General features: G+C 33.2%; 3 protein-coding genes across 4 annotated transcripts; 2 read left to right on the top strand and 1 right to left on the bottom strand.

Moving 5' to 3' along the window:
- The first annotated feature begins 5771 nt into the window (after positions 1-5771).
- LOC123895657 (pentatricopeptide repeat-containing protein At1g59720, chloroplastic/mitochondrial-like) lies at positions 5772-7759 on the top strand. Its single transcript, XM_045946118.1, has one exon. It carries the CDS (start codon positions 5937-5939, stop codon positions 7734-7736), a length of 1800 nt encoding a protein of 599 aa, XP_045802074.1. The 5' UTR covers positions 5772-5936; the 3' UTR covers positions 7737-7759.
- Positions 7760-8445: 686 nt separating this feature from the next.
- On the bottom strand, positions 8446-13450 carry LOC123895652 (LRR receptor-like serine/threonine-protein kinase EFR). Of its 2 annotated transcripts, none has more exons than XM_045946112.1 (3): positions 12595-13450; positions 9399-11396; positions 8446-9301 (listed from the first exon to the last, which is right to left on the bottom strand). In XM_045946112.1, the coding sequence occupies exons 1-3, from the start codon at positions 13214-13216 to the stop codon at positions 8949-8951; spliced, it is 2973 nt and encodes a 990-aa protein (XP_045802068.1). In that variant the 5' UTR covers positions 13217-13450; the 3' UTR covers positions 8446-8948. The 2 variants fall into 2 exon arrangements, with proteins under 2 accessions (XP_045802068.1, XP_045802069.1); XM_045946113.1 differs by having other exon boundaries at positions 8767-9301; positions 9399-10889; positions 12595-13417.
- Positions 13451-15755: 2305 nt separating this feature from the next.
- Positions 15756-18161, top strand: LOC123895658 (pentatricopeptide repeat-containing protein At1g59720, chloroplastic/mitochondrial-like). Its single transcript, XM_045946119.1, is given in 2 exon segments — positions 15756-17346; positions 17348-18161. Coding segments are annotated over 2 exon segments (1797 nt in total). The 5' UTR covers positions 15756-15774; the 3' UTR covers positions 17573-18161.
- Positions 18162-24546: the final 6385 nt, after the last annotated feature.

The raw sequence follows: 24546 nt of genomic DNA on the forward strand, positions 1-24546 counted from the left end.
CCGAACTCCTACACCGTCACCTTCGCCTTCTCCTCCACCATCACCGCCTAGAGAGCAATCACCACCTCCTCCAACGCCGGTTGTGACTGAAATTCCTCGGTCACGTTTTGTTCGTCCAACGGCCTACAATCGGTACCAGACTCTCAAAAGTAAGGACTTCAAACCTGAAAAGCGTCTCACGGATGAAGTGCTAGCATTTCCCTTAATTGAAGCAGAATTCCGCAACAGGCATTGGTATGAGTTTAATTTCTGTCTTCGGTCTGGAAATCGTACTTTAGCATTAGAATTTTTGAGTAATGCATGGCGAGTGAAAAATTCGTCACCACGGATTGCTAAAGTACGCGGGGTAGATGTAGACTACTCCCCGGAAACTATAAATAGGATATTTCATTTTAATGTTCCTGAATTCTGTGTTCTGAATCATCGACGTGAGAATAGGGCAACCATGGCATCAGATAAGCGTGAGGCTTTAAAATCTCAGCTGACTGCACCCGGAAGTGTGTGGGTAAGACCATCTAGACAGCTCCCACCCCAGCGGTTTAAAACCGCTCATTTGTTGGATATTCCACGGATTTGGGCTGAATTTTGGATAAATAACGTGGAGCCAAGTGGGAACAATTCTGAGATTCCTATGGATGTAGGGCTAGCACTTCAAGCTATTTTGTTAGGTGAAGACATAGATTTGGGCACAATTCTGAGTGATGATTTGTCTGCAATTATCCAGAAAGATCCCGGGTCATATAGTCTAACACATCTCTGTTTGATCACTAAACTGTGTCTGGATCAAAATGTTGCTACTTTTGATGATGATCAAATAGAAGAACCTCGAAAAGTCACTACGGCTTTTGTGAGAGATGTGAGAAGGAAAACTTTTGGGAAGACATTCATTCCATTTGCTGATGAGGATGATGTAATGGATTACACGGTTGAGGGAGGAGGTGAAGAAAGGGAGGAGAATGTTGAAAATATGATGCACCATGACATACCACAAGGTCCGAAAATGGAGAGTTTTCCAGCTCCGCAATTTGATGTGAATGTTCTTGCTGACATGGTGTGGAAAATGGACATGAGCACTCAACAGGGCATTGATATGGCGGACCACTATGACACTTCATCCGCCTTATGGCAAGCATCCATGCGTTACCGGGAGCAAGTCCCGGCATATTTCTATCCGAGATATCCAACAATGCATGATTTTGATGAAGCTCACAATCAAAGAGTTAGGAGCATGGCGGCTACACATGAAATGAACCGTGCTACCTACATTCGCCAAAGGAGGGCAGCTGGCCTTCCAGATGAAGGAGGGTCCTCATCAATGCAATTTCCTGGAAATCTGCCTCGTTTTGATCATGATCATAACATGCCCGAGCAGGATTGAGGTTTTGTGCCATTCACCTTTACTGTCCTTCTCCTCTATAGATTCTTTTTGGCCTGTGTATTATGATTCCTTTGTTTAAATTGTTGCATGCTTGATGTTGGTCTATAATAAGTACTTGAGCTAGTCGTTTTGTTTTCTTTGAATGTCTTAGTCTTTTTGAAAACCTCACACTATTTGAAATTTGTTTGGCTATCATCTTAGATTCAAAATTGTTGACCAAATGTATGATATGAATTTGTGATGTTTTTGATTGTTTCTGATGCATCATAGTGATGATTTAGGCAAGGCTTAGGGACTCTCACAAATATTGACCATAGTTTAATTCAGCAAAAACTGTGAGATTTTGAGCCCAAACACTGATTTCTTTTGATGATTATGAGAATTCCACACTTAGCTATGTCTCTAGAATTTGCGCATGTTCTCTTTAATTGATTTATTGTTGTGATGTACACACGAGGCAAGTTGTTTGGTACCTTGAGCCTGTTCTAGCCACCCTTATCATTGCTTATCCGTTGTTTAACCCTTTTTGAGCTTAAAGAAAAATGTTTTGTTTGTATCTGACCCAAGTTATCAAAATAATATAAAAAAAAAAAAAATGATTTTCTTGGAGAATTAGATACCTTTAGTGGTGTTTGCACAATGCATTTCACTAAGTTTGGGGTTGCTTTTGGAACTAGCAACAACTTAAGTTTGGGGTGGATATACTAGAGAACTTAAAAAAAAAATTATGAAAGAAAAATTCAAAAGTTCACCAAGAAAAGAAGTATCGAAAAAAAAAGAGAAAAAAAAAAATAAATAAATAAATAAAATAATAATAATCATGGTGACCTTCTTGAAAACAAAAAGGAATTTTGTGAAAGAAAATTGTTCTCTAAGTATAAATTCTTACAAAGTAGGGTGGGGTGTTGTATCTATTCGACTCAGTGGTATCTAATTTCAAGTTTTTTTACTCACTTACCAGAAAAGCCACCATCCACCTTTTAACCAGGCCACGTTATAACCTTTAAAAGTCCTCTAATGTGTGTGCTCATGACATGGTGATTGATTTTTGAGAATGTCTGCAAATTTATAGTAGTCTAGTTATGATGTGTTGATTGAGTGATTATATTACCCTTAAACAGGAGAGTCGGTGAGGGTGTGAAGAAATTAAGTATGGTCAATCTTTGTTTGATGCTCTTTGTTTTGCCTAAATTTGAAATTGTGTGTACTTGAATCATGACGAAATTGATCATTGAAATATCATGCAAATTACGTCTAACTTGATTGGGTTTGAGTTTGTTTAGCCAGATGGATCGAGGTAGTGTTTTGTTTTCCTGGAGATTGAGATATTCCTTGAGGACAAGGAAAAGTTCAAGTTTGGGGTTGTGATGACATTAGTCATTACATGGAAATAAAGACCATTTTCAAGTGATTTTAGAGGTTTTTGACTTAAATCATGAAGAATAAGACATTGATTTGAAGCTACATGCGAAGGAAGATAGCAGATAAAAATTGGTGGAAATTGAAGTACTTTTACGCCTGGGGCGGAAGTTTTTGCGCCTGAGGCGGAATTTTTGCTGAAGAACCAAGATTGCTCACTGTTTTGCCGTTTCAGGCGAATTTCTTGTGCCTGAAACGTAATTTTTTACGCCTGGGGCGGAAATTCTGTGCCTCAGGCGGAAAACGTTATTTTTGATCAGTTTTATAAAAGGGAAACTTGAGATCTGGATCATTATTGAATTTTAGACGAAAAGAACAGCTTTGGAGCAACTTTTGGAGGATCAAGAGCAACCAAGCAAGGATTCCAGTGTGGAAACACATCAAGATTCTTCTTGTAATAATGCTTTCTTTCATTTTATTTGATGTAATTTCTGAATTTGCAATGTCTAGCTAAATTCTCATGATTGGTCCTTAGGTGATTCTAATTACTTTTGATCTTGAACTATGTGATTGTCATATGATATGATTAATGAATTACGAAGTTAGTTTCTATTGATTGTTCTTTGTGCTTAATGCTTTGTATGAATTCGCGACTTATATGATGATTGCAATGATTTGTTTTACTATGACGATAGGAATAAATCATCGATCTAGGAACGATTGATCAATTAATTTTCACTTAAGAAATTTTGGATTGATAATTGAGATTAAAAGATTAAAGTTTTTCTTCCTCACATGATCATAGGTCTTACTAAGAAATTAGGGATTGATGATCATGAGAGAGGATTATGTTACCAAGACATTGGGCATAATCAATTGTGTTTTAATCAAATCATGAAACTAATTTGAATAATTCGTTATCATACATGGCGTTACCAAGAGAAATAGTAATTAGATGACCCAAAAAGGACCAATCGCTTTTCTTACATCAATCTAAACACCAAAGAAATTCCAAAGTTTTAAAATTTAAACTTGAAACCAAACAAGAACCCCCTTTTTACAATTTATGTCAATTTACATGAGTATGTCTCCAATTTACAATTGATTTACAACAATCCCTGCGGAAAGAACGATTTTATTATACTACTTGGCGGCTATTTAGTACACTTGCTAAATTTCTATCACTTATATTAATGATAAAATATCATCTAGACTCCCGAAGAGCTTATGAGATATTCTCATTTAAATTTATAATTTAAATAAGATTATATAGCAAAAGTGTTAAAATAATTTGACATTGACAAATCTAATTTGTTGTATACTAAAAATGGTTGCAATGTCATTTGATGTGTCATGCCTCAAGAAAATGATGAACAATTTGAATTGGTCATGAAGTACCATATCTTAATTCAATTAAGCTCACTAATATATTTGCTATAATTTCGTAGTATTTTATTTTTGCCTATTCATCCAACCCAAATATTGAAGTAAAGCAAAGCATACAATTATTTATACTTTAAAGAAACAACAATATCATCCAATCATGTGATGATTTTAGCACTACATCAAGCAAGTTGAGAAGATGTTTTTGTTGAGGATTGTAATTCAACACATACAAGAAATTCGTTGTTTTATTACAAAATGATGGTTCCTGCAACAACTCAACATGAAGATAATATCAGACGCAGTGCTAATTTAGAGAAGAGTATAATAAAGAAGATATGACAGATTTTTCTACAGAGTCAACTTTTAGTAAAACTTTGGAGCAGCTAGTACAGAAGATTATTTGATTTTTCATCTCATGTATAATAATTGTCTTTATGAGGGGGAGATATAAATATGTTCTGCACTCTTTTTCCCTTCACCGTGGTTTTGTCCCACTGGGTTTTCCTGGTAAGGTTTTTAACGAGGCAGTTCACACACAAAGGATGTTGTACTCTTTTTCCTTCACTATGATTTTTTCCACTGGGTTTTTAATAGTAAGGTTTTAATGAGGCATATCATCGATGAACATCCAAGGGGGAGTGTTATGAATAATATAGATGTGGATGTCTATTAGTCTAGGCCCATATTCTTGGCCCATGTAATCTCTTATATATATGACTATCTCACAATGTAAATGACACACCTTGAATAGAACAATACAAGAGTCTATTCTCTCTTCTCTTTCTCTCATTTATCTCTTCTTCTCTATTCTTGTTATTCTCTAGAAATAGTTCATAACAATTTCAACAATTTTTGTTGATACTCATAATTTTAGTACGTAAACTTTTTTTTATTACCCATCGAATATTTTTTATGTAGCGGACAATGTTTCTCTTGAAGAATCGATATCATAAAAAATTCCTAAATATTGTTCTGAGGGAACTATTTAGCCTAACCCTATCTTTAAATATTTTTTAAAAAATAAATACTACCTACCAAGTTTTTTTCTATGGACAAGTTTTTACACTTAGATTATTTTAAGTTTAAATTTTCAATACTTTTATATTTCTCTCATACATACATGTAACTTCTATGAAATCACGGTAGATCACCGTGATTATGACATGTTCACTGTGATACCTAACATAATCTAAATTATAATCTAAATTATGTTCAAAAATTGGTTAAAAAATATGTTCAAGAAAATTACTTAAATAGTTGATTCATATATAATTAGGGATCCTGTTGGAATGATTCAACTAACCGATCATGAGACACTTAAACTTTAAATTTAAATTGTAGTTAGAATAATTTTGATATTCATTATACTTTTGATACAAGCATTAATAAATTATTATATATTTAAAATTATTGAACAATAACGAGAATTTTCATAAATTCTAAATAAATACCAAATTTTAATAGGGTCCGTGCATCGCAAGGATACACGAACTAATTTTTTGGTTACAATGAAACCAGAGAAAATTGAACCTAAAACCTCCTTTCCATACTACCCAAACCCCTCCTCACTAGACCAAACCTAGTGACTTTGGTAAACGGGCTAGTTGTTCTATCAAGAAATCCAACAATAATTAACCCTGGATTTTATCATGATATCAATGCTATATAGTTGCAAATTTCTTCAACCTTATCCACTTCGAACCAGTCACACAACTCACAAGCTTCTGTCCTCAGTTATCAACGATTGTGAAGATGAATACTAAATGGATTAATTCTAAATGAGTATGCATCGTTACATTAATTTACACACATAATGTCCCTAACCGTTGCAACAACCAACAACAACAACCTCAAACATATTAATCATTTGTTAAACCAATCCAATACTATCTCTCACTCTCGCCTCAAACAAATTCATGCTCAAATACTTCGCACCATTCACACCAATCATCCACAATCCCTTTTTCTCCACACCAAACTTCTTCACCATTACTCCTTCACAAATCTCAACTACACTACACATCTTTTTCATCACTTTAACAACCCAAATTCCTTCATGTGGAACATTCTCATACGAACCTACGCTAAAACCACAAATCATAAAAATCATGCTATTGTTCTTTACAAAGAAATGATGATGGAACAAGAAAATGAAGTTTTTCCTGATAAACACACTTACCCATTTGTTCTTAAAGCTTGTGCTTACTTGTTTGCGTTATTTGAAGGGAAACAGGTTCATGCACATGTTTTGAAACTTGGGTTTGAGTTAGATACTTATATTTGTAATAGTTTGATTCATTTCTATGCTTCTTGTGGGTGTTTGGAAATTGCACAGAAAGTGTTTGAGAAAATGCGTGAAAGGAGGAATGAGGTTTCATGGAATGTAATGATTGATTCTTATGCTAAAGTTGGAGAGTATGATACTGTTTTGAAAATGTTTTGTGAGATGATGAAGGTACATGAACCTGATTGTTACACAATGCAGAGTGTTATTAGTGCTTGTGCTGGTTTAGGTGCTCTTTCATTGGGTATGTGGGTTCATGCTTATGTTTTAAAAAAGTGTGACAAGAATGTGGCTTGTAATGTTTTGGTTAATTCTTGTTTGGTTGATATGTATTGCAAATGTGGATCTCTGAAAATTGCTAAGCAGGTGTTTGAAGGAATGTCATATAAAGATGTGAATTCATGGAATTCAATAATATTGGGTTTTGCCATGCATGGCAAAGCTGAGGAAGCTTTGGATTATTTTGTCGGTATGGCGAAGGTAGAAAAATGTGTGCCTAATTCTATCACTTTTGTCGGTGTGTTGAGTGCGTGCAATCATAGTGGAATGGTTAATGAAGGGGTGATGTATTTTGAAATGATGACTAAGGAATACAATATTGAACCAAGTTTGGTGCATTATGGATGTCTTGTTGATCTTTATGCTAGAGCAGGAAATATCCAAGAGGCTTTAAATGTGGTTTCAGAAATGCCTATGAAACCAGATGCTGTAATTTGGAGGAGTCTTTTAGATACTTGTTGTAAGCAAAATGCAAGTGTTGAGCTAAGCGAAGAAATGGCAAATCATGTTTTTGAGTCTGAGGGTAGTGTTTGTGGCGGTGCTTATGTGCTTATGTCAAAAGTGTATGCTTCGGCTAGTAGGTGGAATGATGTAGGTTTGGTCAGAAAGCTTATGAATGATAAGGGTGTGAGTAAAGAGCCTGGTTGTAGTTTAATAGAGATAAATGGTGTTGCTCATGAATTTTTTGCTGGGGACACCACTCATCCACAGAGTAAAGATATATATAAGTTTATGAATGATATTGAGGAGAAGCTAGAATCAATAGGGTATTTACCTGATTATTCAGGTGCACCTTTGATTGATGAGATTAATGAAGGGAAACAGAATACTATGAGGTTGCATAGTGAGAGATTGGCTATAGCTTATGGCATTTTGAATTCAAAACCAGGCATGCCAATAAGACTATTTAAGAATCTTAGAGTGTGTAATGATTGTCACAAGGTTACTAAATTAATATCCAGAATTTACAATGTGGAGATAATTGTAAGAGATCGTGTTCGATTTCATCACTTTAAAGATGGGAGTTGTTCTTGTATGGATTATTGGTGATAAATGATAATCGTCTCTGGTAACTTCAAAGTGTATGGAAAATACTTTTAACTCTCAAATGATTTCTTATAAAATCACACTCAAGTACACTTTCTGACAGAAAAATCAGTGTTTATATGGATTTATCCATCTGAAACACATTTGGAGGGTGGAAAAGAAACTCCTATTTGTTATTGTACACAAACAACCAGTTATATTCTTCCAATTTATCCAGTGTTTATAATTCTTCCAATTTTTTTGTGATGCCAACAACTAATAGTCTTCCATCCAAACGAAAGAAGATTTAATGGAGAAGATTCCATCATTTTCAAGGCTACACACCCCACCTATCTTTCTCCATTGACAGGCTAACATGCTCTAACGCAAGAAGATTTAACGGAGAACTTATAATGGTGCCTTGAAGTCCAAGACTTAAACTATGGCGCTGTTCAATAAGACATTACTTCTCTGTTAGCTTACCCTATATATCTATTTAACTTGAGAATGGAAACAAAACCCAGCTTGTAAAGAAAATAATGCAAAGGACACAGTGTTGAACCTCAAATTATACATAGAAGCTCATAAGATTTTCTAAATACACAATGAAACATAAATATAGTTCAAATATTAGAAAGCTAATCGACAGAAAAAACCAGCCCCTGCAACAGTCAATTTATATTTGCTCATGAAAGAAGAAATAAAAAAATTTAAATGCAAAGCCAATCTGCAATTGATCGGAATCAACATTACTAATATTTTTTGAAAGAAAAAATAGAACATATGCATTGTTAAATCCTCCACTTCTTGACAGAAGAATGAACTTAGTGATTGAGCTACTCAAAGAAAACACTTTATAACCATCAGATATTAGACACAAACATTTTGCAAAACAAACACAACTGGCCTCATTTGTATCAGGTGAAAAAACAAACAAATCGTTTTTGTGACTTAAATGGGATACACATACATGGGTTTCAGACCTGACCCTCAAACAAACCTGATGTATATACTTGTGCAATGATATCCTTATTCACCACTCACCAGTCGATTCTTTTGAAACAAAAGGAAATAGATTAAGAAAATAATGTACTTCAATCTCATACAACAACGAAGAAAATTGAGACCACAAACCCGAAGCAGCGAGACATCAATCCAAAAACAATATGTTGAAAACATATATCCCACACAAACATTACAAAAGTAAATAAACTCCACTTGTAGGAATGAAAATAACTAGAACCTATTTGCACCAAGAACCGAAGTCTTGATTTTGATTAGCGACGCAGTAACATCTGCCATATTCATTCTTGCTTCAGGTGAATCCTCGCAACAATTCATGGCTAAACTAAAAATAGATGACATGTAAGTTAGTATGTCATCAATTTGTTCCCCATTCTGTTGGACTAAATTAGAATCCAAGACCTCCATAATTGAATTAGGCAACGATCCACTGATCCATGTTTTCAAACTTAGCTCTGCAACAAACATATCATCTGTTGGTTTTTTTCCTGTGAAGATTTCCATTAGCATAATGCCATAGCTGTACACATCTCCTTTGACAGAAACAATCCCACTAGATCCATACTCTGCATATTAATATATACACTACTAGTTATCAAATAGATTGTTTATGACTCAAAACATAGAGAAGAAAATGTTAAGAATTTAAAGAGAAGAAATAACCTGGTGCAAGGTATCCAATAGTAGCCAAAGTCTCAGTATGTGTTTTAGATTGTCCTTCATCCATGAGTTTGGCAATACCGAAATCACTAACATGTGCAACCATATTTTCATCTAACAACACATTAGTAGGCTTTAGATCACAGTGAACCACAGGTATTGAAGAACCATGATGGAGATATTCCAATGCAGATGCAACATCAATCATTATATTTAATCTTTGTAAGAAATTTAAACAATAGTTATGTGAATATAACCATTTGTCCACACTTCCATTTGACATGAACTCCATCACCAATGATTTGAAATCAAGATTTGAACAACTACTGATAATCTTAACCAGATTTCGATGTCGTAGTTCTTTCATTGCATTGCATTCTGCATCAAAGCTCCTTGATTTTGCCTCTGACTGCAAATCAATTACTTTAACTGCAATCATCTCACCATCAGGAAGCTTCCCCTGATACACAGAGCCAAATCCCCCATTTCCAAGTAAGTTACTCTCATTGAATCCATTAGTTGCTTGCACAAGTTCATAATAGGATATTCTTCTTGGAGCTCCTAAAGTTGATAAACCCCTTTCAGGAGTATTTTCAACTTTTTTCCTTTTATTATGTTTTACAAGTATAATGCATGCAACAAGCAAAAAGGTCGACACAAGTATAGGAATTAGGCATTTGAGTAATAACTTCTTTGAAATTGACCTTTTCTTAACTTGTTTACCACACCGAGGTACTTGGAGGCGAGGATTTCCACACAGTGCTTCATTATGCTTAAATGACTGAGCTGTGAACTTTTTGAATGGTCCACCATCAGGAATCTCTCCTTGTAATCTATTATATGACAAGTTGATGTTTTGAAGATACAAAAGTGATTCTAAGGATTTTGGAATAACACCTGTTAGCATATTTTGGGACAAGTCCAAGGATATCAAGCTTACCATTTTACCAAGTGATGCGGGAATTGATCCCATCAGTTTGTTATGTGCTAAGGAGAGATTCTGCAAAGTTATTACAGAACTGATGGTTGCAGGAATGTTGCCTGAAATATGATTTCTTGATAGATCTAATATTACAATTGCTCTCAAATTTCCAATCTCAAGTGGAAGATTACCAATGAATGCATTAGAGGACAAATCTACCACTAAGATATCTGTAAGACTCCAAAGAGAGGAAGGTATGCTGCTAGAGTTGAAACTATTAGATCCTATGTATAGCTGTTTAAGAAAAGTCATATTTTCCAAACATGTCGGTAAAACACCAGAGAGCTTGTTGTTGTCTAGATACAACTCACTCAACCTCTCAATTTTACAAATCTCCTCAATAAATGATCCTTCTAGTCCATTGATTCCAAGATCCAATTCCTGAAGTTTTTGTAACCCTTTGAATGTAGCAGGTATTGGTCCATTTATATTATTATCATATACAGAAAAACGTAATAATTCACTCATGTTTCCAACTTCTAAGGGAATATTACCAACAATTCCACATGAATCTGCCCGAAATTCGTTGCAAGTTAAGTTTCCAATAGATTTAGGAAGACTGGAAAGTATAGGATTCAATGATAGTTCTAGATATTTTAAATATCTACAATTTGACAAGGAAGTAAAAAATTGAAGAGAATCATCTATTGTCAAATTGTTGTTAACTATGTGAATTGTTTCGAGGAACCTTAAATTTCCAAAAGCATTATTGGGCAGAGTTCCATTGAATGCATTGTTATTTAATTGAAATTGAATGAGCTTAGAAGAATTGAATATTGTATTTGGAATATTTCCAACAAAATTGTTGTCATTCAAGTGTAGATATTGCAAGTTAGGAAGGCTATATCCCATATTTGATGGAATTATGCCTGACAAATTATTGTTTTCAAGATACAAGTTTATCAATGATGACATGTTGAGGAGTTTGGAAGGAATAGATCCACTAAATCTATTAAATGACCAATCTAGAAACTCAAGTTGATTAACATAGCCAAAGCCAATCTCTTCTGGTATCGGACCTAAAAATGGATAAGATAAGATAAGAAGCAATGTGATATATTATGATTGTAGTCATTATTCAGCATATTGAGTTTCATCATAAATGGAAACAAAATAGTTGAAATTACACTTTTTTATCCTTAATCGTAATTTCCAATTTTAATTTAGTAATTCATATTTTATTTCCATAAAATATTTGTTGGACTAGTTCGTCCATATTTTTTATAAAACAACGATTTACGTTCAATTTCATGCAAAGTGCATGCATACTATAGATTGTTTCTTGACATTGTGACACACATAAAATTCTCTTAAAATATGACATTGTAGACTCCAAATATATATTTTCCTATAATCAATGATTTAGAACATGCGAAACTCTGAACATATTTAATTGACAATCTTGAGAGTTTTCTTTTCTCTCTTCTCTCTGTTTTTTAAGATGTTAATTTGTTCAACTTTCTACGACTAGAGTGACCTCTAATGCAGAGCCCAAGCTTGAATAAATTGAAATAAACTTTATATGAATACATCTATAGCATGAGATTAATTTGTTTAATTGTATGAGATTAATTTTTTAAGTTTATATTTTCTCACATAAGTCCTTTATATGCTGACAATGACATTTGTTTTTTATATATTAATAAAAAAACTACTGTTAAAGTAGAATATGTGAATAGTGCAAAATAGTCAAAAGCGACACTTAAAAAGAACTTGATGCCATAACCGACTTCGGACCAGATTAGACGGTCTAGTGCTGAAAACAAAAAACAAAAAAAGAAATTCAAGAATCCCAATTACTTAGAAACAAAGAAATATCACAAGAGTATTTCTATCATGTGCAAATTTGCACATTTTATGAAGTTAAAATAGTAAGTTTTTATTGAAAATTGTGTCTTTTATATTAAATGGATAACTTTTTAATGAGTAGTTATTTTTCATTTAAAAATTACTATTTTTAGTTGTTTTAACATGTTACACAAACTCATATCATATCACATATATGATGCATGCTAGAACTTAGAAGTACCTAAGAAATAGTTATCAAATAAATAATATTTTCAAGTGAAGACATGTTTAAAATTGTTTGAGGTATGAGTGCAGACAACCCTTTATTATTTAAAAACAAAATTTTGAACCGATGAAAGTTAGCGATAGAGTGAGGGAACAAATAAATATAAGATATGATACATAATAATATATAAAGGCTAGAAGTACCTGAAAAGTAGTTTTGATATAAACTGATTTCTTCAAGTGAAGACAGGTTTGAAATTCTTTGAAGTATGGGTCCAAACAACGCGTTATTACCAAGATACAATAATTTTAACCGATGAAAGTTGCCGATAGATTGAGGGATCAAACCACTGAAATTGTTACTGTCAATTGATAAAATATGAAGTTGTGATAAGTTGCCCAACATTGCAGGAATTCCTCCAACAAACTTGTTATAGGTTAAATCAAGAATCTTTAATCTGTGCAACCGACATATCTCTTTAGGTAACTCACCACCGAAGCTATTGTTGCGAAATTCAAGAAAAACAAGAAATGACATATTCCCCAAGCTTGGAGAAATGGTACCTCTAAGATTCATGTCTCGGAAATTAAGACCGTGAACTCTATTGTGTATCTCATCACAACTTACACCAACCCAAGTACATACCGAAGATGAAGTTGACCAATTATTAGCCAATATATGATAAGGGTCTGAAGTAATAAGGGATTTGAATGCAAGAAGAGCAAATTCATCTGTGGTAATGTTTTTTTTATTTGCAGCTAAGCAAGCCACGAAACAATGCAGTGAGAGCGAAAAAAGAAAGAGACAAGAAAATAGATTCACCATTTTTCTTAGTAAATGGATGAGATATGAGGCAAGGGACTAATCATGAGGTTATATATAGCTATGATTATGAAGCACTAACAACACCTCTATGATTAGACATGTTCGCGGTGTCCGACACTCGTACGACACGTGTCAGATAGCTCAAACCGGTGTCAAAAAAACTTAATTTTTTCTTTACTTTGACACTCCTTTAATCGGCGTCCGACATCTATAAAACACTCGTACAACACGTATCGGACAAATGTCCTAAAAAAGTTCCAAGTCTTCCATAAAAAGTTCCTAAAAGAGTGATATTGGGATCACTCAAATTCTTCCATTACTGATATTAATGATAACTTCCAAGTCTTCCATTAATTATGAACTTAAGTGCGTAGCAACCCATTGAGAAATGTTGATATAATTATTGGTGCGTACAACTTAATAATATTAGTATTTTGTTTTTCCATTCTCATTGGGTTAGTTAGTTTTCCACTTGGTACTATGGAGAATTTTTAAGTCTCTAATACTAATTACTAAGAGAATTTCGATGCAGTTTCCTTTCTCTAGCTAGTACTAGTAGAAATTAGTTAATGATGTAAACAAAAAAAAAAAAAAGAAAGAAAGAAATTAGTTATTAATAATGCAAATAGTAGGTGAGGTGCATCCACTCTAATAGTACATGTTACCGGTGGTGAAATTAGACTAAAATGTTGCGATGGATAGTGGCAAAGCTTGAATTTTATTTTAGGCTTAGTATTTTGATCGCTTAAAGATATTTTTAATTTTATATTAGTCCTTTCAAAAGAAAAAGTTTCATTGATCCCAAGTCTGTGTCCACGCTGCTATCCTACTTGGTTCCTTCAATTGTCTCAATTCTGGACGCATGTTGGATGTAATGAGACACACTCAGGACTAGTATGGTAAGGATGGCATGGTTACTAAAGATGAGATGATGTTTTTTTCGCTTTGCAACGAGTCGAAAGTTAGAAGAATGTTAGGCGGAGAATGTTAGTGAAGTTTGAGTACGTAATGACGTGAATGTTAGAAGTGGTGATGACTGAAACCAATACGAAGACGTGACAGGTTATTCCAGAGTAAGATGTCAGGACATATAGTAGTAAGTTCGGAGGTTGAACAGTGGGACTAACGTGATATATAGTTATGATGACTAGGAAAACAATTGTGTACTTTTGGTTAGTCAGATCCTTGTAGTGGATGTTGATACTCCACGAATCATGTTGTGATGGTGGTTAAGTTGAACTACTGCATGGCTTATTCCATTTTGGGATTCGTTTTAGAATCCAATCTTGAATAATAAATATAAATTGTTTCCCTGACGATTCATTATTATCGAAGACTGGATTTGTGAGGCCTCTGAGATCGGCTTACCTCGGAGTGTCCTATTTGTAAAATGAATAAGATAAATAGTTTGTGTGTTACACCTTTACTTAATGAAAATTTTGTAAAACTTATGTTATTGTGATCAACTACAAATTTGGGAATTCCCCAGGTGTAGTCACCATCGTAGTTGGGGTATTAAGAGTTCACTAAGGGTTATTAGTCTCAACTCACTCCATTTTTTTTTCTTCAGATAGACTGGTCAATTTTGTATTGGTAGTTCACTATTAGATACCATAGTACTTTACAAGATTCAATGGTTTTGATTTTGACAACATGATCAAACAGTTAAAATTTAAAATTTTATTGAAGTTTATGGTGGACCACTATGTATATTGGTTGACTTTAGACGGTCGTATGCCACCTATTCACAAATTAACTTTTTTTTCCTTTCCAAAAACAAATGGAAGAGACCAACTTTAAAGGACAAAAGCGAAACTTTTACTTTTTAAGAGAACAATGTAAAATCAAAAATTTCTTGATCAAAATTATCTTTAAGGAACTTTTATTCTTAATGTTTTGGCTAGACTTTTCTTTGGTAAGTTGACAATTCATTCAACATTATCTGCTTCACACTTCACAGGTTATGTCCTCAGTCCTCAAGTCAACTATTGTAAAGATGATTATATATATATATATATATATATATATATATATATATATATATATATATATATATATATATATATATAGGGAGGGATCAAATTACACCGGTGTAACATTTGAGTAATGTTACACCGCTCAATAACGTTTTAACGAATACAAATTTTACAAAATCCACCGTTGGATTGAAAGTTTATATCATATAGATCATTCATGTTCAATTCTATAAAAATCTAAAATCATTTGATATGTTATTGAGATTAATCAAGCTTAACGGTATTCAATAAAAACACATAAAGCGTTAATCTTTATCGGTCTCAATAACATATCAAACGATTTTAAATTTTTGTAAAATTGAACATGGATGATCTAAATGATATAAACTTTCAATCCAACGGTGAATTTTGTAAAATTTGTATTCGTTGAAGCGTTATTGAGCGGTGTAACATTACTCAAATGTTACACCGGTGTAATTTGATCCCTCCCCTATATATATATATATATATATATATATATATATATATATATATATATATTCTAAATGAGTATGCATCTTTAGTACATGAATTACACACATAATGTCCTTAACCGTTGCAACAACCAACAACCTCACACACATTAATCGCTTGTTAAACCAATCCAATGTTATATCTCACTCTCACCTCAAACAAATTCATGCTCAAATACTTCGCACCATTCACGCCAATCATCCACAATCCCTTTTTCTACGCACCAAACTTCTTCACCATTACTCCTTCACAAATCTCAACTACACTACACATCTTTTTCATCACTTTAACAACCCAAATTCCTTCATGTGGAACATTCTCATACGAACCTACGCTAAAACCACAAATCATAAAAATCATGCTATTGTTCTTTACAAAGAAATGATGATGGAACAAGAAAATGAAGTTTTTCCTGATAAACACACTTACCCATTTGTTCTTAAAGCTTGTGCTTACTTGTTTGCGTTATTTGAAGGGAAACAGGTTCATGCACATGTTTTGAAACTTGGGTTTGAGTTAGATACTTATATTTGTAATAGTTTGATTCATTTCTATGCTTCTTGTGGGTGTTTGGAAATTGCACAGAAAGTGTTTGAGAAAATGCGTGAAAGGAGGAATGAGGTTTCATGGAATGTAATGATTGATTCTTATGCTAAAGTTGGAGAGTATGATACTGTTTTGAAAATGTTTTGTGAGATGATGAAGGTACATGAACCTGATTGTTACACAATGCAGAGTGTTATTAGTGCTTGTGCTGGTTTAGGTGCTCTTTCATTGGGTATGTGGGTTCATGCTTATGTTTTAAAAAAGTGTGACAAGAATGTGGCTTGTAATGTTTTGGTTAATTCTTGTTTGGTTGATATGTATTGCAAATGTGGATCTCTGAAAATTGCTAAGCAGGTGTTTGAAGGAATGTCATATAAAGATGTGAATTCATGGAATTCAATAATATTGGGTTTTGCCATGCATGGCAAAGCTGAGGAAGCTTTGGATTATTTTGTCGGTATGGCGAAGGTAGAAAAATGTGTGCCTAATTCTATCACTTTTGTCGGTGTGTTGAGTGCGTGCAATCATAGTGGAATGGTTAATGAAGGGGTGATGTATTTTGAAATGATGACTAAGGAATACAATATTGAACCAAGTTTGGTGCATTATGGATGTCTTGTTGATCTTTATGCTAGAGCAGGAAATATCCAAGAGGCTTTAAATGTGGTCTCAGAAATGCCTATGAAACCAGATGCTGTAATTTGGAGGAGTCTTTTAGATACTTGTTGTAAGCAAAATGCAAGTGTTGAGCTAAGCGAAGAAATGGCAAATCATGTTTTTGAGTCTGAGGGTAGTGTTTGTGGCGGTGCTTATGTGCTTATGTCAAAAGTGTATGCTTCGGCTAGTAGGTGGAATGATGTAGGTTTGGTCAGAAAGCTTATGAATGATAAGGGTGTGAGTAAAGAGCCTGGTTGTAGTTTAATAGAGATAAATGGTGTTGCTCATGAATTTTTTGCTGGGGACACCACTCATCCACAGAGTAAAGATATATATAAGTTTATGAATGATATTGAGGAGAAGCTAGAATCAATAGGGTATTTACCTGATTATTCAGGTGCACCTTTGATTGATGAGATTAATGAAGGGAAACAGAATACTATGTATGAGGTTGCATAGTGAGAGATTGGCTATAGCTTATGGCATTTTGAATTCAAAACCAGGCATGCCAATAAGACTATTTAAGAATCTTAGAGTGTGTAATGATTGTCACAAGGTTACTAAATTAATATCCAGAATTTACAATGTGGAGATAATTGTAAGAGATCGTGTTCGATTTCATCACTTTAAAGATGGGAGTTGTTCTTGTATGGACTATTGGTGATAAATGATAATCGTCTCTGGTATCTGGTAACTTTAAAGTGTATGGAAGATACTTTTAACTCTCAAATGATTTCTTAATGAAGTTTCTTCTGCATTAAAAATTAGAAGTAGACATGACGATTGTACACATTCATACAAGAGAATGATAACAGAATCCGGTTTTTCTTTCAACTAATTCACAGAACAACGAATTTCACAATACAGGAATAGTATACATGGACATGAAGGTGTAAAACACACTATCATTTAAATGAAATTATAAACGGAAGGGGAGAATGAGATTGCAAACAATTACAGCCACCTTATCATAATTTTAAGGTTAAGGTTTCCACATTCACATTACAACTGCAATTCACAGAGACAGCAACAACTTTCTGCAACTTTATAATTGCAAAACAAGCAATAACATCACAAGTTTTCAATTACAACTGCGGCCACAATCGCAGCGACTCTCTGCACATTTTGTAACAGTAAACCAACTTCAAGTTAAAACCAAGTCAACAATAACAAAGAAGTTCTAACTTAAAACGTGAAACATTGAAATCAATTAGTTGAGCTTATCTACTTGCATACACACTTGTGAGACTGTTTGGGACAGCCTACAGAAACAGTTATGACATGTCAAAAGCTGTTTTCAGCTTATTTCCATAAGCTCTTTGGGACAGCTAACAAAAACATATTCTAGCTTATATAAAAACAATTTGACTTTATTTTATTTTAGTTATAGAAATAGCTTATTATTAAACTATTGTTTTTTTAAAATTTATTGAAAAGAGAAAGCCCGTGAGAAAAAAAATTATTTGTGGATTAAGATGATGGTATAATAAAAAGATAACGTGCAAAATTACACTTCCTTAATTGGTGTTATTATTCTAAAAAGACACTAAAAAAAACACGAAGGGAGTATATTTTAAAAGTCCATATTTTTTTAATTTGAATATTCCGGTACACATATTATGTAGATATGTAATGGTACACGACTTATGTGGATGATTGTGATTGTTCCACAAATTAATAAATATTATCTGTAAACCAATTAAAATCATCCACTTCAACAAATGTACCGGTACATATCAACATAATATGTGGGCTCTCATTAGTTTTTGGTGAATTTTTTCGGTACACATATTATGTGGATGTGTACCGGTACACCGCTGATGTGGTTAACAAGTATTATAGTAATTAATGCAGATTTGTCACAAAAAAAAATAATGCAGATTTGTTTCTTTATTAAGTTTTTTATATTAAACACTACTTTTTAATATTGACAAATGTATCCTTCCACAATAAATCAAACCATGCATGATACCTTTCAACTTATATATGATTTTCAAGTTTTTTCAACAAATTCAAATATTTTAATATTATTCTAATATCTTATAAATAATATTATTTTAGTATTTTGTATTTTCTTGAAAATTAAAATATGATTTTAATAACTTTTTTAATTATTCAAACAAAAAAACTTTTAAAATTATTAATATGATTAATCCAACTACGATTTTAATATTTTAATATTTTAATATTATTACCTTTCAATTTTTTTTAATATTATTAGTTTATAAAGATTAATATTCCTTTACCAGTTAATCATTAATGCATATAATTATTAAAAAAATATTTATTTTTTATTAAAAAAACTTTAAATTTTTAATATGTTTATATAATTTATTGTAATATTGTTAATTTTCAATGATTCGTTATATTTTACAGGGTTAAATAAGTTTGTTATCAATACAAAATTACTAAATTTAATTTTTCATCTTCATAAGAAAATGTCATGTTTTGATCCCCACAAAATGTTTATGCATGCAATTTTGGTCATGTTGTAAAGTTGATGTATATTTCTGATGATTTTGCAAATATGTATAGCGCATTATAAAAAGTTTGTCCAAAAGTAAGGAGCACAAAATTTGATTTCTAGGTCAAAATATTCGTTACTTTTATCTTGATATTTTGATTTAGAAAATTCATATTTAATTCATCTCATATTAAACAATACTAAAGTTTTGTAAATGAATTTTGATATTGTTCTAGACATGCTTGATTGTCGAAATTTAAATTCATAAGTTATTGTTAGTCCAATTAAGTGATATTGAATGACTTGATTGAGAAAAATTGAATTCCTTAATACAGTAAGTATAATTAGTTAAGTTTGCATATGAACTACATTTCAAGTTGAAGGTTTTGATCGAAATTTTTTGATTTCTTTTGACACAATTGACATTATTAGTTGAGACTTAATAGTCATTTCATTTGAACTAAGTTTTTTTTTAAGTCATAGTTAATATAACTAGTTGAGGTTGAATTGTTTGATTTTAGAATTTGAATTCTTAAGTGTTTCTCATTCCCACTCGGTAAAGTTGAATAGCGAGATTGAGAATGTTTGATCTCCTTAGTTCCTTTGAGTATAATTGGTTGTGACTTAACAATTCTTTCATAATAACTAGGTTTCTGGTGTAATAATTCGTCCAACAATATGAGATTGAACTGTTAGCTAGAATGTTGAAATTCAACTTTTTAAGTGTTTATCATTTCAATTAAGAAAAACCCTCAAACTTATTAGGAAACTTCTATGGTACATATGAAATAATTCAATCTACTGGTACATTAGATCAATTAATTAATAATTATTTATTAAATCAAAAAATTATTTGCCGATTATTGTATTTCAGAGATAATAATTTCATAAGAAAAGACACAATTTTAATGTTTTCAAGAAAATTATCCTTTATTACAAATATTTTTTCATCTCCTCTTCCCTCCATCTACTTCGAACCAAACAGATCTTAAAGGAAAATGCTACTCCATCCGATCCTATATATAAAAAAAGTTTATTTTTTAGATTCATTGTAAAATTGATGTATCTAGATAAGATTATAGTCTAGATACATCAACTTTACATTGAATTTAAAAATAAATTTTTTCATATATAGGATCGGATGAGGTATTTAGTAAGAATTTTTTGATGCAACAAAGAGAAGAATGATACCCACAACATAAAACAAAAAAAATCCAACCGCCAGAAATTGAAAAACCTTGAAATTGCATATATGAAATAAAAATATGAATTTTACGAAAAATTGAAAGAAATACTTCAAAATGAGTGGTGCTATAAGTATAAAAAAATAATAGAAATTGATGAAAAGCAAAAAAAGACACATTAAAACCCTTTTGTCAATTTCACAAAAAAAAAAAAAAACCCTTTTGTAAATAAAAAACCATTTTGAATTTTTTGTAAATTAAAAATCTCATCTCATCTCTTTTTATTTTACTTTTTTTTTACGAAACATCTCTTTTTATTTTGAAAAAAGGCAATTTAGGAAATTCCTTTAATTTTCATTTTAAAATTTTTGTAAATTAAAAGAGTAATTTATGAAATTTCTATTTAAAGAAGTCTTTAAATGACATGTTAAATTATACACCTTAATAGTGGTACACATCCACATAAGATGTGTACCGGATTGCTAACATTAGTTTTTTCATATACTTTATTTTAATGATTAACTAATAAATAAAAAAATTATATCTTTTATATTATAAGCTTGTATACACAAGCAAACTCTAAACCCTAATTTGTTTTCCCTGTTTTCCCTCCATTTTATCTTGCAATTTTTATTAAAAAATAATACAATTTTGTCTTGACTAGGATTCGAACCCACAACCCTTCAGTGCAAGGCAATATTTCCAACCACTATGACAAGTATACCAATTGTGATTAAAATTATGTGCAATAATTGATAAACACCATCAATTTTAAAAGTATATCATATCAAAATTATTGTTGACTATATTATTCATCACGAAATATTTTTATGTCTTTCGTGATCAATGATTTTTTTTCTACCGGATCATAAATTTAGAGAATAATTATCATGTGAGATTTGGAAAGTTATTATCACGTGTAATTTGGAAAGTTATTATCAAACTCAATTCTGCTAAATCAATTTTTTTTGCAATACGACCAAACACAACCATAGTTGATGGATTATTTCGCAAGTGAACGAATTACCACGTAGTAATAAAAAATATCGATCCACAGGGATTGTGTGATCAAACTAGTCGAATCGTGTTCATAGACATTGTTGGCGTTGTATGGTTGGCCTCATTTTGCTAAAACATGTGATCTTTCCTGATGTGGAACTACATGCTTCCACCATCCAGTACAAGCAAGATGTTCGGTACAATGCTTCAACATTGGATACCACATCCAGTAGGCCAGGCCTGTGTATGTTGAGATCTCGCGCCTAAGTTCTAAATATGGAATCCTTAATAAATGGTCGTTTGTGATAAGGAGCGTTGTCACGCATAATTATTAATGGATCTCGTGATCAAGTGTTGCTTGCTAATCAGATCTTCAAGTTAAGGAAACAAAACATTTTAATTGAAGAATATTCCTTGAAGGAACCATTAATCAAGCTGTGCTATTGAAGACCTAGCCTGAGCTCGTGAAGGCTATTTAAAGTATGTTGACACCATTGTTCTAGTCACTGAAACCAGAATTGAGTCTTACAAAGCGTGAGTTTAGGTTTTAGTATTGTGTCCATTGTGTTCTAAGTCTTGTGTTGATTTCCCACTAGACTAGGAACTGTGTGTTTGTTCATTGTAATATCTCTGGAGCTTCTAAGCAAGGAGATAGTGTGTGTATACCATTCCAAAGCTTTTAAGCACGGAAGTGGTGTGAGTATTTTATGAAGTGTGTCTTCACTTGTTAAATCTAATATTGTACGGTCACAGTGGCTGTGGTCAAGAGGAGGTGAGCGGAGGTTCTCATACCTAGGTGTGTCTTAGGTAGGATATAGCACGGGTGGTGATTAGGTGAGAAGTCTTAAACGGGAAGTTTATTGAGGGCTTCAAACTAATACTATCATAGTGGATTCACTCCTGGATTGGTATCCCCCAGAGTAGGCTTATGCTGAACTGGGTCAACAAATTACTGTGTTAATTTACTTTCAGTTTGTTTAGTTTATTATTCCTTGTGTATGCGCTATTGGATGTTGGATCATTGATTCACGCGTTAAAAGTGTATTATAGTGGTGAAGCGTTGAGTACAACATCTTAACACTAGTGTGCCAGAATTTCAGACATTATACCGAAAATACACATAAATTGGGGGTATGTTGAGTAATCAATTGGTAGAAAACGAATGCTTAGAGAATAATGGAAAAATGAGGTAGAATCATCGGAATCATCTAGTCTATAGCTAACCGCATGCAACCTACAATGTCATAAGAACTACTCAAGTGTTCACAACTAGATCGACACATTAGTGAATCGCAATCTCTTGTCAAAATCCACTCTATTCGTTGTCGATACTCCCCCGATCTCTCGGGCGGAAGCTACCTACAACGAATGATATTAACGCACGTCAATCGTTCGCTACACTCTATGCCTCAATCTCTCGACCGGAGACACTCGAGTGCTCAATACAATTCAGTTCAGACATTAAATCAATACTCTCGCACGTGACTTAACTCAAAATCATTATAACACTAATGCAGGATTATAAAGCATTAAAATCAGATTGTATTGAATGAACACTATAAAGAGAGTACGATCTTACAACATTTGCAGGTTACATTCAGCTGAACTACATTCTAAACTACCCTAGATCCTACCTCCAAAGGAGTTTAGCTCCTCATCGTTCTTCGTTCGCTTCCTCGCTTCATCGCCATGGCTTGTGAATCCATGCTCTCGATGTGCTTGGAGCTCTCCGCTGGAGTGTTGAATCACGATCTTCAAGTTCCAAAACCAGAATGTAGTGAAAAGTTGCAGAATTTTCCCACCCCAAAACAGAATTATGCAGAAAATAAATATACAGAAGGCAACCACGCCGCGCGCCAGATCTATCACGCCGCGCGTGGTTGCAATTCCATCAACTACGCTGCGCGTGGTAACAGAATCACGCGGCGCGTGATCAAGTCAGAGGGAAATCTTCTTCTTCAACAAGGTTTCACGCCGCGCGTGGTCGAAGCTACGCCGCGCATGGTGAAGTCAGAGAGCAATCCAGTTCCTGAACAAAGATTCACGCCGCGCGTGGTCAGGTATCACGCCGCGCGTGATCAGAGTAAAAATCTTGGCTCCCTGTGAGCTCCATCACGCGGCGCGTGATGGGCTACGCCCCCAGCGTAGTGAAAATCCTCCATTTCCTGCAATTTTTCCTGTTTTCTTGCAAAACAAGTAATCAAGCTAATGGTTAGATTTCTCTCATATTTATTGCTAAAAACCTACTAAAATGTATCTAATGTTGCTAAAATAGGCATGGATTAGAGAGTGTGACGATTCGTCATCACAACCCCAAACTTGAACCTTTCCTTGTCCTCAAGGAAACAACTTTTACCTCAAGCTTTTGTGTCAAGACCTTGGCATTTTCCTTAAATTCACTCGAATCATACATACGTGAGACTCACCTGATGATCAATGATCCACCTGCAAACAATGCTCAATTGCACAATTGTTCTCGCAAGACATTTTCAAGTAGTTCACACTTTCCGACCAAGGCTCTTATGATTTCATCACACTACTCACATGCACTCTACAGTTTTGGCAATTCACTCAAATCAACACATCAATGCAAGTCAACAATAATTTTGCAAGTAGTCTAAGAATTCATTCGGTTCACTTTGTGCACACACATTAGAGGTCTTTTAGGGTTATAACGTGGCTTGGCTAGGGTGGATGGTGACATATTTGGATAAGTAGTAGAAAAACTTGGAGTTAGATCCCCCTATGGTCAAAAATTCATAAACCAAAACCCTTTTCTTTTGAACTATAGTGGACTAGAGAACTTTTTCACAACATCAAACAAAGTTTTGCAATTCTTTTTGAATTCAAGGCTATCACTTCTTTTAGGACTTCTTTTCTATATTTTTTTTTTTTAATTTTCACATTCATTCATCCTTTTTTTTTTTTCATTTTCTTTCTTTTCTCTTCTTCTTTGCCTTGCAATTTTTGAAATTTTTGAAAAATTATTCA

This window comes from Trifolium pratense, linkage group LG7 (assembly GCF_020283565.1).
Source record: "Trifolium pratense cultivar HEN17-A07 linkage group LG7, ARS_RC_1.1, whole genome shotgun sequence".
Classification (NCBI taxonomy): Eukaryota; Viridiplantae; Streptophyta; class Magnoliopsida; order Fabales; family Fabaceae; genus Trifolium; species Trifolium pratense.